At 33.8% G+C, this 13,323-nt stretch overlaps 1 protein-coding gene across 2 annotated transcripts; it reads right to left on the bottom strand.

Annotated features, from left to right (window-relative positions):
* Positions 1-6,343: 6,343 nt before the first annotated feature.
* On the bottom strand, positions 6,344-9,490 carry LOC120087246. 2 transcript variants are annotated; one of them, XM_039044216.1, is made up of 3 exons: positions 9,174-9,490; positions 7,851-8,163; positions 6,344-6,666 (listed from the first exon to the last, which is right to left on the bottom strand). In XM_039044216.1, exons 1-3 carry the CDS (start codon positions 9,463-9,465, stop codon positions 6,642-6,644), a joined length of 630 nt encoding a protein of 209 aa, XP_038900144.1. In that variant the 5' UTR covers positions 9,466-9,490; the 3' UTR covers positions 6,344-6,641. The 2 variants fall into 2 exon arrangements, with proteins under 2 accessions (XP_038900144.1, XP_038900223.1); XM_039044295.1 differs by having other exon boundaries at positions 7,851-8,093; positions 9,174-9,484.
* Between the last annotated feature and the right edge of the window lie 3,833 nt (positions 9,491-13,323).

Below are 13,323 nucleotides of genomic sequence, written 5' to 3'. Positions count from 1 at the left end.
ACCTCTTAAATCGATCTGGTGTAGTGTTGGGAGTGTATAGGATAACGAAGATATTGTTTGTCGCAGACCGAACTGTCTCAGCACACGATCTAGATGATGTCACTCTACTATATGGAAGCATATAAGAGGGCTAACGGTCAACCAGATGTCTTCACCATCACAATAATCAGGTAAGGATGACCAAATCTGTGTGTATGGCATCCAAATAACCTGACAAAAAATAAGAATAAGTATACATATAAAATGTTTCAAATATTCATTTATATACATATTTACTACCTGATTATGCATCAGCATGTCGAATATTTTTCTGTACACGAGCAACATATTTGCGGACTGTTCAGAGGCAGCTAATACATCACTCCATCTAAAATTATAAAAAAAAAAATACAATTAATTTATATTCTTACATAATGAAATAATACCTAGCACTAAGTGGACGATGATCTGGGGCCGTAGTTGGACTTATGGTGCTATAATTGGAAATCAATCATAAGCTTACACTTGTAATAGTATTAGTGGCCCCGCTATTTCCAACACTTGTGCATTGGAAGCTCGACAAAGTTCTCTATACAACCATGCAAGACATGCACCACCCTACAAATACGTACCAGCGTGCTCAAAATCAGACAATAATGGAAGGAACATGAGATGCACCAGAATATTTAACTTGTCAGCAAATAAAAATCCTCCAATAAGCTGTAGGATATATACTCGTCCGTACCGACGTACGCTGATGTCATTGGCATCGGGAGGTAATTCTGGAAACTGGAACGCCAACCAAGGGATACTCAATCTTGATCCCTTCAGATCCTCTGGTAGACCGCCTAAGAGCTTTCACAAACGTTCTTCCAGTCATACTGTAGTGAACCTATCAATGGTTGCCCATCCACTCGTAACCTAAATTGTATGGCAACATCCTGCAGCGTAATCGTACATTCCCTACAAGACAGTGAAATGTGTGGGTTTCTGGTCTCTAGCGCTCAACTAGAGCAGTAATGAGGTGGCAATCAAGCTGGATGAAACCAATTTATATAATCCCAAGAAAACCTGCCTGCTGAACATATGGAATAATGTGGTGATCAGCGGTGATCAAATGAGATAGTATGTTGTGCAATCGCCTCCCTTCTCCGACAACTTAACACTATAGTGGAAGAACTATCTCATCTGTCTGTGAACGATGCGTATTTTGTTGATACAATTGTATAGGAATAGAAGGACCAGACTCCATTACCTAAAAAGTTCAAATTACATTACATAATAAAATTCATGACATAAAAGATACATAAAAAAATACAATTACATAAATTTATTACATAAATTCATTATAAATACATAAAGAATACAAGTACATAAAATATACAATTACATGAAAATTATAAGTACATAAAGAATACAATTACATGAAAAATATAAATACATAAAGAATACAAATACATGAAATATACAAGTAAAAAAAAAATACACCTAATGACCCGAAGACGACGAAGTACCCAGTGTACGGTGTGGACAAGTGCGTCTGTTATGTCCTTCTCTTTTGCAAATTGTACATCGTACTTTTTGGCTTGCTTCTCTCCAATCCATTTCATTATGAATGCGCGTACTTTTTTGCTACCTTGTTCTCTTAGTAAGTCCTTATTTGGACGAACTTCTATAAATGATAATTCTGGCCAATAATCTGGGTGTTGAATTGGATGGAAGCGGCCTTCATAACAACGCTTAAAATTGGAAATTTTGTAGCATTCATTAATAAGTGGTAGGTATGTCAGACGCATGTAATTACAAAATGCAATTACATGAGAGCATGAAATCTTGAATATTGTCACTTATTGCAAGAACATGTCCTTTCTTTCAAGCTTAAAACTTGGGTGTGTTGTCCTTTATAGGGAGCAATCATACTTATGACAGTTTGTACTTCGAAAGTTTGACTTTCCCTGTCAATGGATGTTACCGTATGTGCCGATGCTCGTTTTTCCCACCTCTTCAGTTTTTTTAGAGCATATTCTGTATATATGTCCCCACGATCGAGTGCTTCACTGATTTCTTGTCTCCAGCGTTCAAAATACAGTATTGTGCGATAGAATGTTAGTCTAACCAAAGAAGTAATTGATAACATTCTAGCACCTTTGAAAACACCGTTCATGTATTCAGCTGCATTGCTTGTCATCCACCCATAGCGGTACCCACCGTCATGTGACTATGTCCATTTTTTCAAGTCAATGTCTGAAAAAAATTCAAGACATTCAGTGTGCAATTGTTTCAATTCTTTCATGCACCGAATGAACTTACGCCTTTGGTGTTGATTTCTGGCCTTAAACACCAAAAGCAAGGGGAAATATATGTCCGTTTGCATCAATAGATAAGGCTGTCAATAATTTCCACTTATATTTTCCGTAGAGATGAGTTTCATCAATCTAGATTAATGGCCTACAATGGTTGAACCCTTCTCTTGCCCGACCAAAAGACCAAAAAACTCATCCAAAAATAGTCGTACCTGGCACATCAGAGGAAAGGAAAAACTAATCTGTTCGTGTTCCTGGATTGTAATGAACAAGAGCACTCAGCCAATACGGAAGCTCCGAATATGATTTCTCCCAATCGCCAAACAAAGCAATCAACGTTTTTCTCTTGGCTTGCCACACTCGTCTATAATTGATATTATAGCCATATTGTTTTTTAATGGCTTCTTGGAGTAGGGCCACAAGTCCTCTAGGATCAGCTCTAACCAAATTTTGAATTTCAATACTCCTGACATTTGAACCAAGCTGTGAATGATCATGTGTCAATTTTGAAAACAAACATGAGTGTTCTTCTTGAAGTTTTGTGATTTCGAACATCCCATGAGTTTTGTGCCGACATGCCCGTAGCATCCAAGCACAACCATCACTCCATGATTTACATTTAATATACCAAAGATCCTAATTTAATTTCACTACGACAATTTCGTAGTGTTCTATCACACAATACTTTTTTACATCAAGCTGTAAATCTTCTTTGGTATTAAACAACATTTCTTTTTGTATTAAATACAGTTATCTACTCCTACATTCCTTTCTTCCAAAGTAGACCATAGTTCACACGTTGAATTTGTCATTTTCCAATCTATTTGGGTGAACATTTTCGACGGTACCAACTCAAGATCATGTTCACCACTACTGTCGTTTCCAAATAATTCATCAACTTCAACGTCAATGTCACTATCTCCATCATTTCCAGGTTCAAGAATTACTAAATCTTCAGAACGCATCAACATATTTATTATGATTTTTTCAACTATTATAGTTGACAAAAAAAAAAATGTTAATATGTCAACCCAACAAAATCCAATTTCTAAGTTTAACATTTAAGATCTAAATATTATACATTTAAATTAGAACAAATCTAAGATTTATAAACTATATATTTAAATCAGCCCAAACAAATAAAAAATACAAGATCTAAGATTTAAGATCTACAAACATATACATATAAGATCAGCCCAACAAATACATATAAGATCAACCCAACAAATTCATATATTTCTAAGTTTACATACATATATTTCTAAGTTTAAATCAGCCCAAACAAATAAAAAAAAATAGAAGATCAACCCAAAAACATACATAAACTAGATCGGCCTAAAAACATACGAATAAAAATATATAAGAATTTTATTGAAAAACATACATAAAATATATTAGATCAGCCCAAAAACATACATAAACTAGAGAAAGAATTCCAAGAATTACCATATAAATATAAGATCGGCCCAAACATACATATATTTCTAAGTTTAAAATATATTGAAAAACAGCTAGAGAAAGAATTTTACCACATAAGCAAGCAAAAAATCGGTAGCCAAAGAGGTAGATTTCGGTGAGGAACAAATGGAGGACTCGGTGAGGAAAATCAAACAAAATCGGAATTTTGGAAGATTTCAGTGAGGAAAATCGAGGACTCGGTGAAATGGAAACCTCGGTGAGGAAAATCAACAAGATTTTGGAAGGCAGAAAACAAAATGGAGGAAAACGATCGAAGTTATGGCGAGCAACTACCAAATCGGTAGAAATCGATGGAAGCCAAAACGTCTCGGTGAGGAAGAAGAAGGGGCGGACGGCGATTTTAATGGCGAGGAAGTCGTGTACCGGGTACACGACTTAGGGTAATCGTGTACCGGGTACACGATTTCCTCAGTCAAACCTGCATGACTGCCACGATAGACTGTGCGTGCCAGGTGGCTAGGTACTCGTGTACCCGGTACATGATTTAGAGCTTATCGTGTACCCGGTACACGATTTAAAAACCTATTTTTGGGAATACTTTCCCTCAAATCCTATTTTTGTCATTATTTATTAAAAAAAATCATATTAATATTATATAATCGATTAAGATTAGATTAAAAAATAATAATTCTTTCCGGATATACTATATACTTTGGTGATTGAGATAACACGTTGCATGCAATGCTTTTTTTTTTTAGTTAAATAAAAAAGATGTACTTAATTTTATCATTTATTTCAAAATGAAAAATACTTAGGTGTAAATATAGAACAACACCTATCTTATTGTATCTTACTAAATTATCTAATTATAATTTGTCACACGTTAAATTCTTCTTATTTCTTTTTTAGAATATTTTAATTAATTTTTTTATTTTAAATACCACTTAGTTCATATACTTTTAGTTTTGGTTCATTTTAGTTTTTGTGCCTATATACTTTCAACTTTCGTTCATTTTGATCCTTGAAGTTTTAAAAAGTGACTATTTTGATATCTAAATAATTAAGTACAAATGAAAATAAGGAAATCAAAATGGTTACTTTTTGAAAGTATAAGGATAAAAAAAATGAACATTTTGAAAGTACATAGACTAAAATGAACCAATGTTAAAAGTATAATGACTAGAATGAACAAAAATCAATAGTAGAGGGACCACAGTAATATTTAAACCTTCATTTTATGTGTGCATGTGAATGTGATACATAAAGATAGGTGCATTTTAAGATATACCCAAGTATTGCTCTTTCAAAATTATCCTCATTCTTCGAAAGTTGCATTGTCTTTAATATTTCATAACCTTCGAAAGTTAATATTGAAGTTACTTCTTTAGAATTTTCAAAATTCAATTTTGGATAGAAATTAGAATCTAAAATAGTGTGATGGTAACTTAAATTTTTTTAAAAAAAATAGAACAATTATATATTTCATACGATATTATTCAAACTAAATTTGAAGGAGGATGTAAAATTAATGCAATTATTAGTTCATAGTTTAAATCAATATTTTCTATATTTTTGTTGCATTTTGAAAACTAAAAAAAAAATAGTTTTCAAAAAATAGTTTTTATTTTTGAAAATGGGCTAATAATTCAAATATTTACATGAAAAATATGAAAATATGTGTAAGAAATTGGGAGAAAACAAAAACAAATTTCCGCATTAACTTACCCCATTTAAAGAATAAGATAGAAACTTTCGCTTAAGAACAATATGCTATTTTTAGGTAAAAACATATTTTAGTCCATTTACATTCAATTTTGTAACAATTTAGTTCCTATCATAAAGAAAAAATATTGTTAAAATTTAAAGTAATTTAATTTCTTATATATCTAGATCCATAAATTGATTAAGAAGCAAATGTGCTTATAAACTAAATATGAATTTATAGTATTTTAATCGACGAAAAATATCTTAACCAATTGAACTATGCACGAGCTGACACCTCATGATACATGAGTGAGTTTACTCAATAGTATTGGCATGACTTCTATCCCAAGAGATCGGAAGTTCAATCTTCTATTTCATGTATTGTACCAAAAAACTGACACATTATACTAATACCAATACATCAAGACTTGTAATCATCAACCGCACACTAAGTTTACCACTCATACTTAAATACCCTCTAATAAGTTGATTCTAGAATAATCTAAAATCCTTACTAAAAAAAGGTGAAAATGGAGAGTATAAATATTTTAGAAGAAATCAACACAAGAGATGAGAGAACGAAATAGAACCCAACTTGTATACAATAGCTCTAGTCTCCTCAATGAAAAGAAAGACTTCTGTAAAAGTACGAACATTATTTAGAAGATTACTTCTGTAAAAGTACGAACATTATTTAGAAGATTAACGACTTTCAAACAGTCAGATTCAACCAAAAATGTCTCCATTAATTAAATGGGGTTTATTCCTTGTATTGTCTAGAGGTAGGAAGAAGCAAAAGTCTGTTAGGTTGCCTTTTGCTTTCTAAAAAATTGATTTCAATTAGTCAAAGGGAACCTGCTTCATACCAGCTTCTAGTTTCCAATGATTTGAAACCAAATTGCTTTTGTTAAAAGTTCCTGGGATTGGAAGCAGTCACGAAAGAACAAACATGGCATCTCATTTGTAACTGGAAATGAAACAATGTTCTACAAGAATGAATCTTTATAAGCCTCAAACCAAGCATTGAACTTGAAATTTTTGCCTTTAAATATAGTCTTCTAATACAAGCTTGTTGGTATCATTACAGAATCCGTAAAGAAATGAGAATCTAACCAAATTTCAATCAAATTCCCTATGAGAAAATTTTGACATGTTCTTCAAAAGTCACCCCCTTCAACTTTGGTATTTCCATATAAACAATTCTGACATCCATCCTTCATTTCCTCCCAGTATGAGTTAGCCCTTAGCTGACTTCTTCTTGCTGGACGAAAGGACATTGCACAAAATGGATGAATTAGCATCAAAGTAAAATATGAAGGGAATTCAAAAAAAATAAGTGGGAAAATCCTAAATCACAACGGTAACAAGAAGTCACATTATGCAAACTGCATCATTTCTCATGATCCCTTTAATGGCCGATCCTAACAGCTACCTTCTCTGACTATCAGGCTGATGTGAATAATGAAACAAAATGATGATGAAGAGATTGATTATACGAGCACCCATGCTGCTCGATATAGCCTTGATCTCCTACTACTACACATGATTGCCCAAGCTTTGAAAGACTATTTGAAGAGGTCTATTATACAAGCAGCGTGGCTGCTTGATATAGCCTTGAACTCCTACTACTACACATGATTGCCCAAGCTTTGGAAAACTATCCGATGAGGCCCCAACAATGTGATTGCCTCATAATAACCATTTGATGTAGATTGAAAAAATTACATATCTCCTAATAAACAATAGACAAATTTGAAGTATTTCGTTCTCATCTATCCAAAAGTATCCCACGATATAGAATAAGAATGTTAGACTATAATACAACTACCACTCATATTGTGGCAACCTAAATTACATTCCCTCTCCTCAAACTAATTAATTGTCCCTACCCGTCATGACTTCTTTTCACTGTTGAATGCCTATCACAGATTTGGCAGAAGATTCGTGAGTACAGCGTACAGAGGTCCACGCAGATGTTAAAAGTAGTTCTCAAACGGAATTTTATGCTAAAAGTTTTCATTTTTCTTCCTGAAAATGAGATAATGCTTTCATCTTTCAGCCAAACAAAGATAGGAGAAGCTGTTTTGGTTTTGGCCAGAGTGACATAACTGAACAGATTAGCCTAATATTAAAGATAAGACGAGGTCGTGTTAGTACAGCTAACTGGCTAATAAATGTAAAACCTATTATACCATATACTTTTATGGCCGGCTTGAAATGACTTTTAAGTGCGAAAAAAGATGTTTTCAAGTCCGTGAAAAGTCATTCCAAATAAGTCTTTATTCCTATAGTATGAGCAAGTTCACTAAATTGGTACCAAGCATTTCCTTTGGTTATTTTGGAAGTCAGTACACAAGAAGAATGTTAAGACTGCAATAGTACAAACTCTGAAAGGGGTTTATAAAGATAAGAATTTACTTCAGAAAACGGATATTAGGATTCTACCTCGACGAGTCCTTCTTGCCAGCACTGGCAGAGGCTTCCGTCCTTCCTCCTCCAGATGTAACCTCGTCCATGCTTTGTCCGCGCCGCTTGTATCTGCCACCAGATGCTAGAAACCCAGGACAAGGCCTGTATGCCTTTATAGGCCACCAACCAAAACCAGGGACTGTTGCAATGCCACCTTGTATCCTTCCCTCACCATTGCATCCCCTCTCAATTTCTTCCCTTCCACAGGCCTTACACCCTCTATGTATAAGAAACAAAACACAAAACAAGCTTGTTCTAAGCCATACCATTGGCACCATCATTATAATATCTGAAGCCAAGCAAAACACATATGATTACAAATTAAGTGAAAATGACTTGAAAACATACATCCAGATCGATGGTTACAAGAGACCCCAGATGTGGTTTGAAATGAGACTTTCAATTAGTTCGCAGTCTGGCATTATGGGGCTGATTAAAGTCACACCATTTACACATGAAATACATGACCTTCAATGAGTTAAATCACCTATCGACGCAAAAGCTTAAGTTGATGAGTGAAGGTATTCATCTAACATCCCCTCATTTGTGGGTTTGAGATATGTAGAAGACCCAATAAGTGGAAATCAATATTTATAGGGGAGGAAGTAATATTGCAAGGGTTTGAACAGAAGACCTCCTAACCACTTTAAATCACCGGTTGACCCAAAAACTTAAGCCGATGGATAAAGGTAAATTTAATATTATATCATTTAACATTCAACAGGTGAGAGCAAAAGAATATGAGAAATGAAGAAAATTTCAACTCTGAATGGGGTGCTAGTGATTTTCATTGATGAGCCAAGTCCTCTCCAGTGTCAGCTTTTTTCTCAGCTAATTACACCAATATGATTTAGTATAACCAAAGAAAGCCAAGAGGTTAAATTGTTCCTCCCACATCATGATTGCTTAACCAGATGCTAGAAAGAGCATGGAAAATTGACAAATCCTTTTCCCTCTTAAAGTAACTTTTTCAAATGAAGAAGAATTTATTTAAGTCCTCAAATAGAACATGAGCAACGACATGGGTAAATAGCCAAAGGGCAAACTAAAAATTCAAAGGAAGTTTTCTGGTAATGTTCAAATATGTTCCTCAAATAGAGCGACACTGAAATCCAGAATTTCTAAAGGCGAATGGTTTTGCTTCTAACAGAATTAACAAAACTACAATAACACAAATCCCAAGTAGAAAGGAAATTTAAGCAGCATGGAATTAAAGTAAACATAATACAACCCAACCCTTGTAACATGAGAGAGAGTCAGTTGCAAATATAGAGAAGAGGGATGATTTATGAACAATACCTGAAGGAAGAATCATCTGGGTCAGATTGAGACTGAAGAGAGAGTTGATCTGGGGGAGAAGAATTTGTTTCTTCATCAACAACGGAAGCTGAAGAAGAAGAGGAGGAGGAAGAGAGGAAGGTAATGGACCTAGATGATGAAAATCGGAGTGAAGTGGCGGATCCGGAACGATGGGAGGTTGTGGGGGTGGCAGTATATGATGAGGAGTGGAAGAATGGGGCAGGAACTGAGAGAAGCGCAGTTCCCATTTGTGGGTGACAAACAGAGCAACAGGATATTTGACGCTAAACATTCATTCATTCATTCATCCCCATTGCCCACTATTAATACTATGGCTTTGGTGCCCAATTAGAGGCTCAAAGAACTCCAACTCCATTCGAATTTCTTTTTTCCAAATATTCAAATATCTTCTTTTTTTTTTTTTAATTTTTCCAAAACTTTTAAATTTCTAATTTTCTATTTAGTTCTTTCAGAAAGAACTAAGAAGCCTGTGGGCAGAGGAGAGGACCGTGAGAGAGAGAGCAAAGCAACTGTTGTAAAGAATTTTTTTTTCCCTCCCCTTTTGCAAAACTTTACTAGAGAAAGTTGAATTTTTAATTTTCCTTTTTTAATTCAATCGTAACAAGGAATTTTTTTTAAAATAATATTATTTTAATATATATTAACAAAAATAAGATAGGATTGAAAAGATGAACAAAAATAGGTTTTTTAATCGTGTACCCGGTACACAATTACGCTTGGATCGTGTATCCGGTACACAATTAGCTCTAAATCGTGTACCCGGTACACGAGTACCTGATCTGGCACGTGCAGACTGCCAATGTGGCTGTAGCGTTGACTGGGGTAATCGTATATCCGGTACACAATTATCTTAAGTCGTGTATCGGGTACACGACTTCTTTCTCCATTAAACCGTCACGACCTTTCTTCTTCCTCCATCTGAAACCTTCTTCCTCCGAAAACGTCGATCTTCCTCCATCTTCCTTCATCCAAACATTGTCCGAAAACCTCCCAATATATTCGAGAATTTAACTGTCTGTCCAAACATCGTCCAAAAACTTCGATCTTCCTCCTTCCTCCTTCTCCATTAAATCGTCCGTCTTCCTTCGATTTTCTTTGACTGAGGAAAATTTTTTCTTTAATTTTTCCTAATATATGTATTTGTTTATAAAAATGAAGATGAAGTTCGAAAATGTATAGTTTATGGATCCATGGTTTAAATGTATATATATCATTTTGTTTGCATTTGGGCTGAACTTAATGTGTAGTTTATGGATCCATGATTTATTTTTTAATATATGTTGAACTTAGAAATTAGATTTTGTTGGGCTATTTTTCTTGAGGATTATGTTGGCCTATTTGTTGGGCTATTTTTTTTAATGATTAATTTGTTTGATGATTATGTATTTGTTGGATTGAACCTAAAAATATATGTATATGTTTATAAAAATGAAGATTGTTTCATATATATATATATATATGTTATTTTGTTTACATTTGGGCTGAATTAAATGTATGATTCATGGATATATTATTTTGTTTTTATTTGGGCGGATTTAATGGATCTTAGATTTGGACTGATTTAAATGAATCAGGTAACAAATGTATATATAAATGAATATTTAAAACATTTTGGATGTATACGTATCTTCTTTTTTTGTCAGATTAATTGGACGCCATATACACAATAGATTTGGTCATCAATACCTCGTGATGGTAAAGACATCTGGTTAGCCCTCTTATATGCTTTCATATAGTAGAGTGACATCATCTAGATCGTGTGTTGAGACTGTTCGGTCTACGACAAACGATATTTTCGTTGTCCTATATACACTTAAAATTACACCAGATTGATTTGAGAGGTAAGCACGACCAAGACTGGCGTCGAATCCAGCGGAATATATATCCTACTAGCATGGGCGACATGATCGTTCTGCACAAGGAGAATTAACAAATGGGCCAGCTGTATCATATGACTACTTTTCCTAGTACGATTCAATCACGAGGTGATTTATCACACCCGACGGCGCTTACGATTACTGCATGGTAAGAGATTTAAAATGAGACATTTTCCATATATATGATATGAATATTGTTTAATATTTATTTTTTTCATTGTACAGAATAATTTTATCGGAGATGTACAACAATATTTATTGCAGCATAACTTACCAGAGTTGGGTTCAATGTGTCAGCAAACTAGAAGGTATTATTCAACAAACAAGACAACTCAATGTTGCTGACAATATTCGTCGTAAACGACAACGGCAGGATGAACCTAATTTAGAGAAACACGAAGACAACCTCATAGGGGTAAGGGCTAGGGGGTTGTTTTTAAATTCCATGTAAACTTTGATTTTCGAATTAAAAAAATAATTGTAAATCTTCTTTAATATCATGACATCTATTTTTTTTTTTTTTTAATATGAGTGCAGAATAATTATGTTTTCATTGTAGATTAAATATATAATTAAGTTTAATAAGGAAGGAATTTGTGGACCCGATCCTAAAGTCTTAATATTGTTGTACATCTTCAATTAAAAAAATGAATAATTAGTCAATCTATTTTTTAAAAAGAAAAATAAATCGTGGACCCGGTCCATGAGTCTCCATGCGATCGATCAACCAAGTCATCCGACGTGGTGCTGATTGGATTAAACGTTAATCGTGTACCCTGTACACGATTTTGCCACATGCTAATCGTGTACCCCATACACGATTTTGCCACATGGTAATCGTGTACCCCGCACACAATTTCATTACCCTACTTTTGTCAATACTTTTCACACCCACCTATTTTTAAAAATACTTTCCCATATACCCCATTTTTATCAATAGTTTGAAAAAATGCTATATTTTTTAACTTTTTATCACATTTATTGTTACCGTTACTGTTTAGGATCAAACAGTAATGATAATAATAAATGTGGTATATTCATACTTCTCATACTATAATAGTAACACTGACGGTAACGATAATGCAATTTTCAAAAGTAATTGGATTAATGACCTCTCACTTTTCAAAGAGGTTGTATTCTTTTATTACATATTTATAAGTAAGTCCTAGATGTCATGGGTACGAAACACTAATAAACAACACTAAATATAATTAAATGGAACTTACTTTTCAGATTACCATCGATAAACATGACCATGTCTAAATTGGCAAGTTTGAAGACAATCAATCTTTAGTGGATAAAGCGATTTTCTTCCAACAAAAGTATTTCAATTTTAGAGAAACTATATAAATGGCTCAACAAACTACTGTCTTGAATTTCCCTCGAGAATGTATACAAGTATCTTAACCACACATTCCTTTCCCTTCGACTTTTGACTTTTGTAAATTTTTTTTTTTTTTTTTTAATTTCTTCCCAATGATTTTCATCTTTCTTTTTCTTTTAAAATTAAAGAAAAATCAAATCTAAAAAACAAAAACAAGTTATTAAAAATTACTTTTTATTGGTGAATTTTCAAAATGTACCTAAAAAAAATAGATAACAAAATAAAAAAACCCACCTAATCCTACACCATTTGAAAGCCAAGAAAACTCATGGGATTTTAAATCCTTAGTGGCCACCATAGACTAAACCCATGATCTCTTGGCCCTTTAATAAGAAAAATGTTTCTAAACAAATTTTAGAAATGATTATCATCTAGAGAAACTTCAAGATGTTTAAAATGAACCAATCACTCGATGTTTAACCCTATTCATCGATAGAGATGTATTTTTTCTTTTCAAAACTATGAGTGCCCAAGTTAGTTTACGCGCATCTTGACTAATCTTACTTGACAACCCATAAGTCTCAAAAAAAACTAATAGGATGTTAAACCCTTCACCAACATAGATGGGAGTTCTCTGAACAAGAAAGCTTAAACACATTTGCATTAAAGTTGTTCCAAAGTTCCTTTTCCTTATCCCTCGCTTTTATACAGAGTTATTGAACAAGTCAGGTACCTGTCATGGTGGAGGAGTCAAATTGAGCATCTCAATAGCAATATTAAGAAAATTGAAGTACAGGCATTTAGTAAGTTTTGTTAGGACTCCATTGCCGGAAAACACATGCACAGCCATTACAGCATTCAGCATGAATCAAACCACGGGAAGAAAAATACTTCTGAAGGGATCGAACTCCTGAAAGCTCTGAAAAAA

The sequence above is a fragment of the Benincasa hispida genome, chromosome 1, assembly GCF_009727055.1.
Source record: "Benincasa hispida cultivar B227 chromosome 1, ASM972705v1, whole genome shotgun sequence".
Classification (NCBI taxonomy): Eukaryota; Viridiplantae; Streptophyta; class Magnoliopsida; order Cucurbitales; family Cucurbitaceae; genus Benincasa; species Benincasa hispida.
This window is presented reverse-complemented; position numbering and strand designations above follow the sequence as displayed.

What these genes read in the sequence shown, in the direction of transcription:
- LOC120087246 (XM_039044216.1), bottom strand. Translation starts at nt 9,465, where the DNA reads ATGTTTAGCGTCAAATATCCTGTTGCTCTGTTTGTCACCCACAAATGG. An exon ending in CCAGATGATTCTTCCTTCAG is followed by an intron (nt 8,164 to 9,173) that starts GTATTGTTCATA and finishes GCTTGGCTTCAG; the next exon opens with ATATTATAATGATGGTGCCA. An exon ending in GGCAAGAAGGACTCGTCGAG is followed by an intron (nt 6,667 to 7,850) that starts GTAGAATCCTAA and finishes CCTTTCGTCCAG; the next exon opens with CAAGAAGAAGTCAGCTAAGG.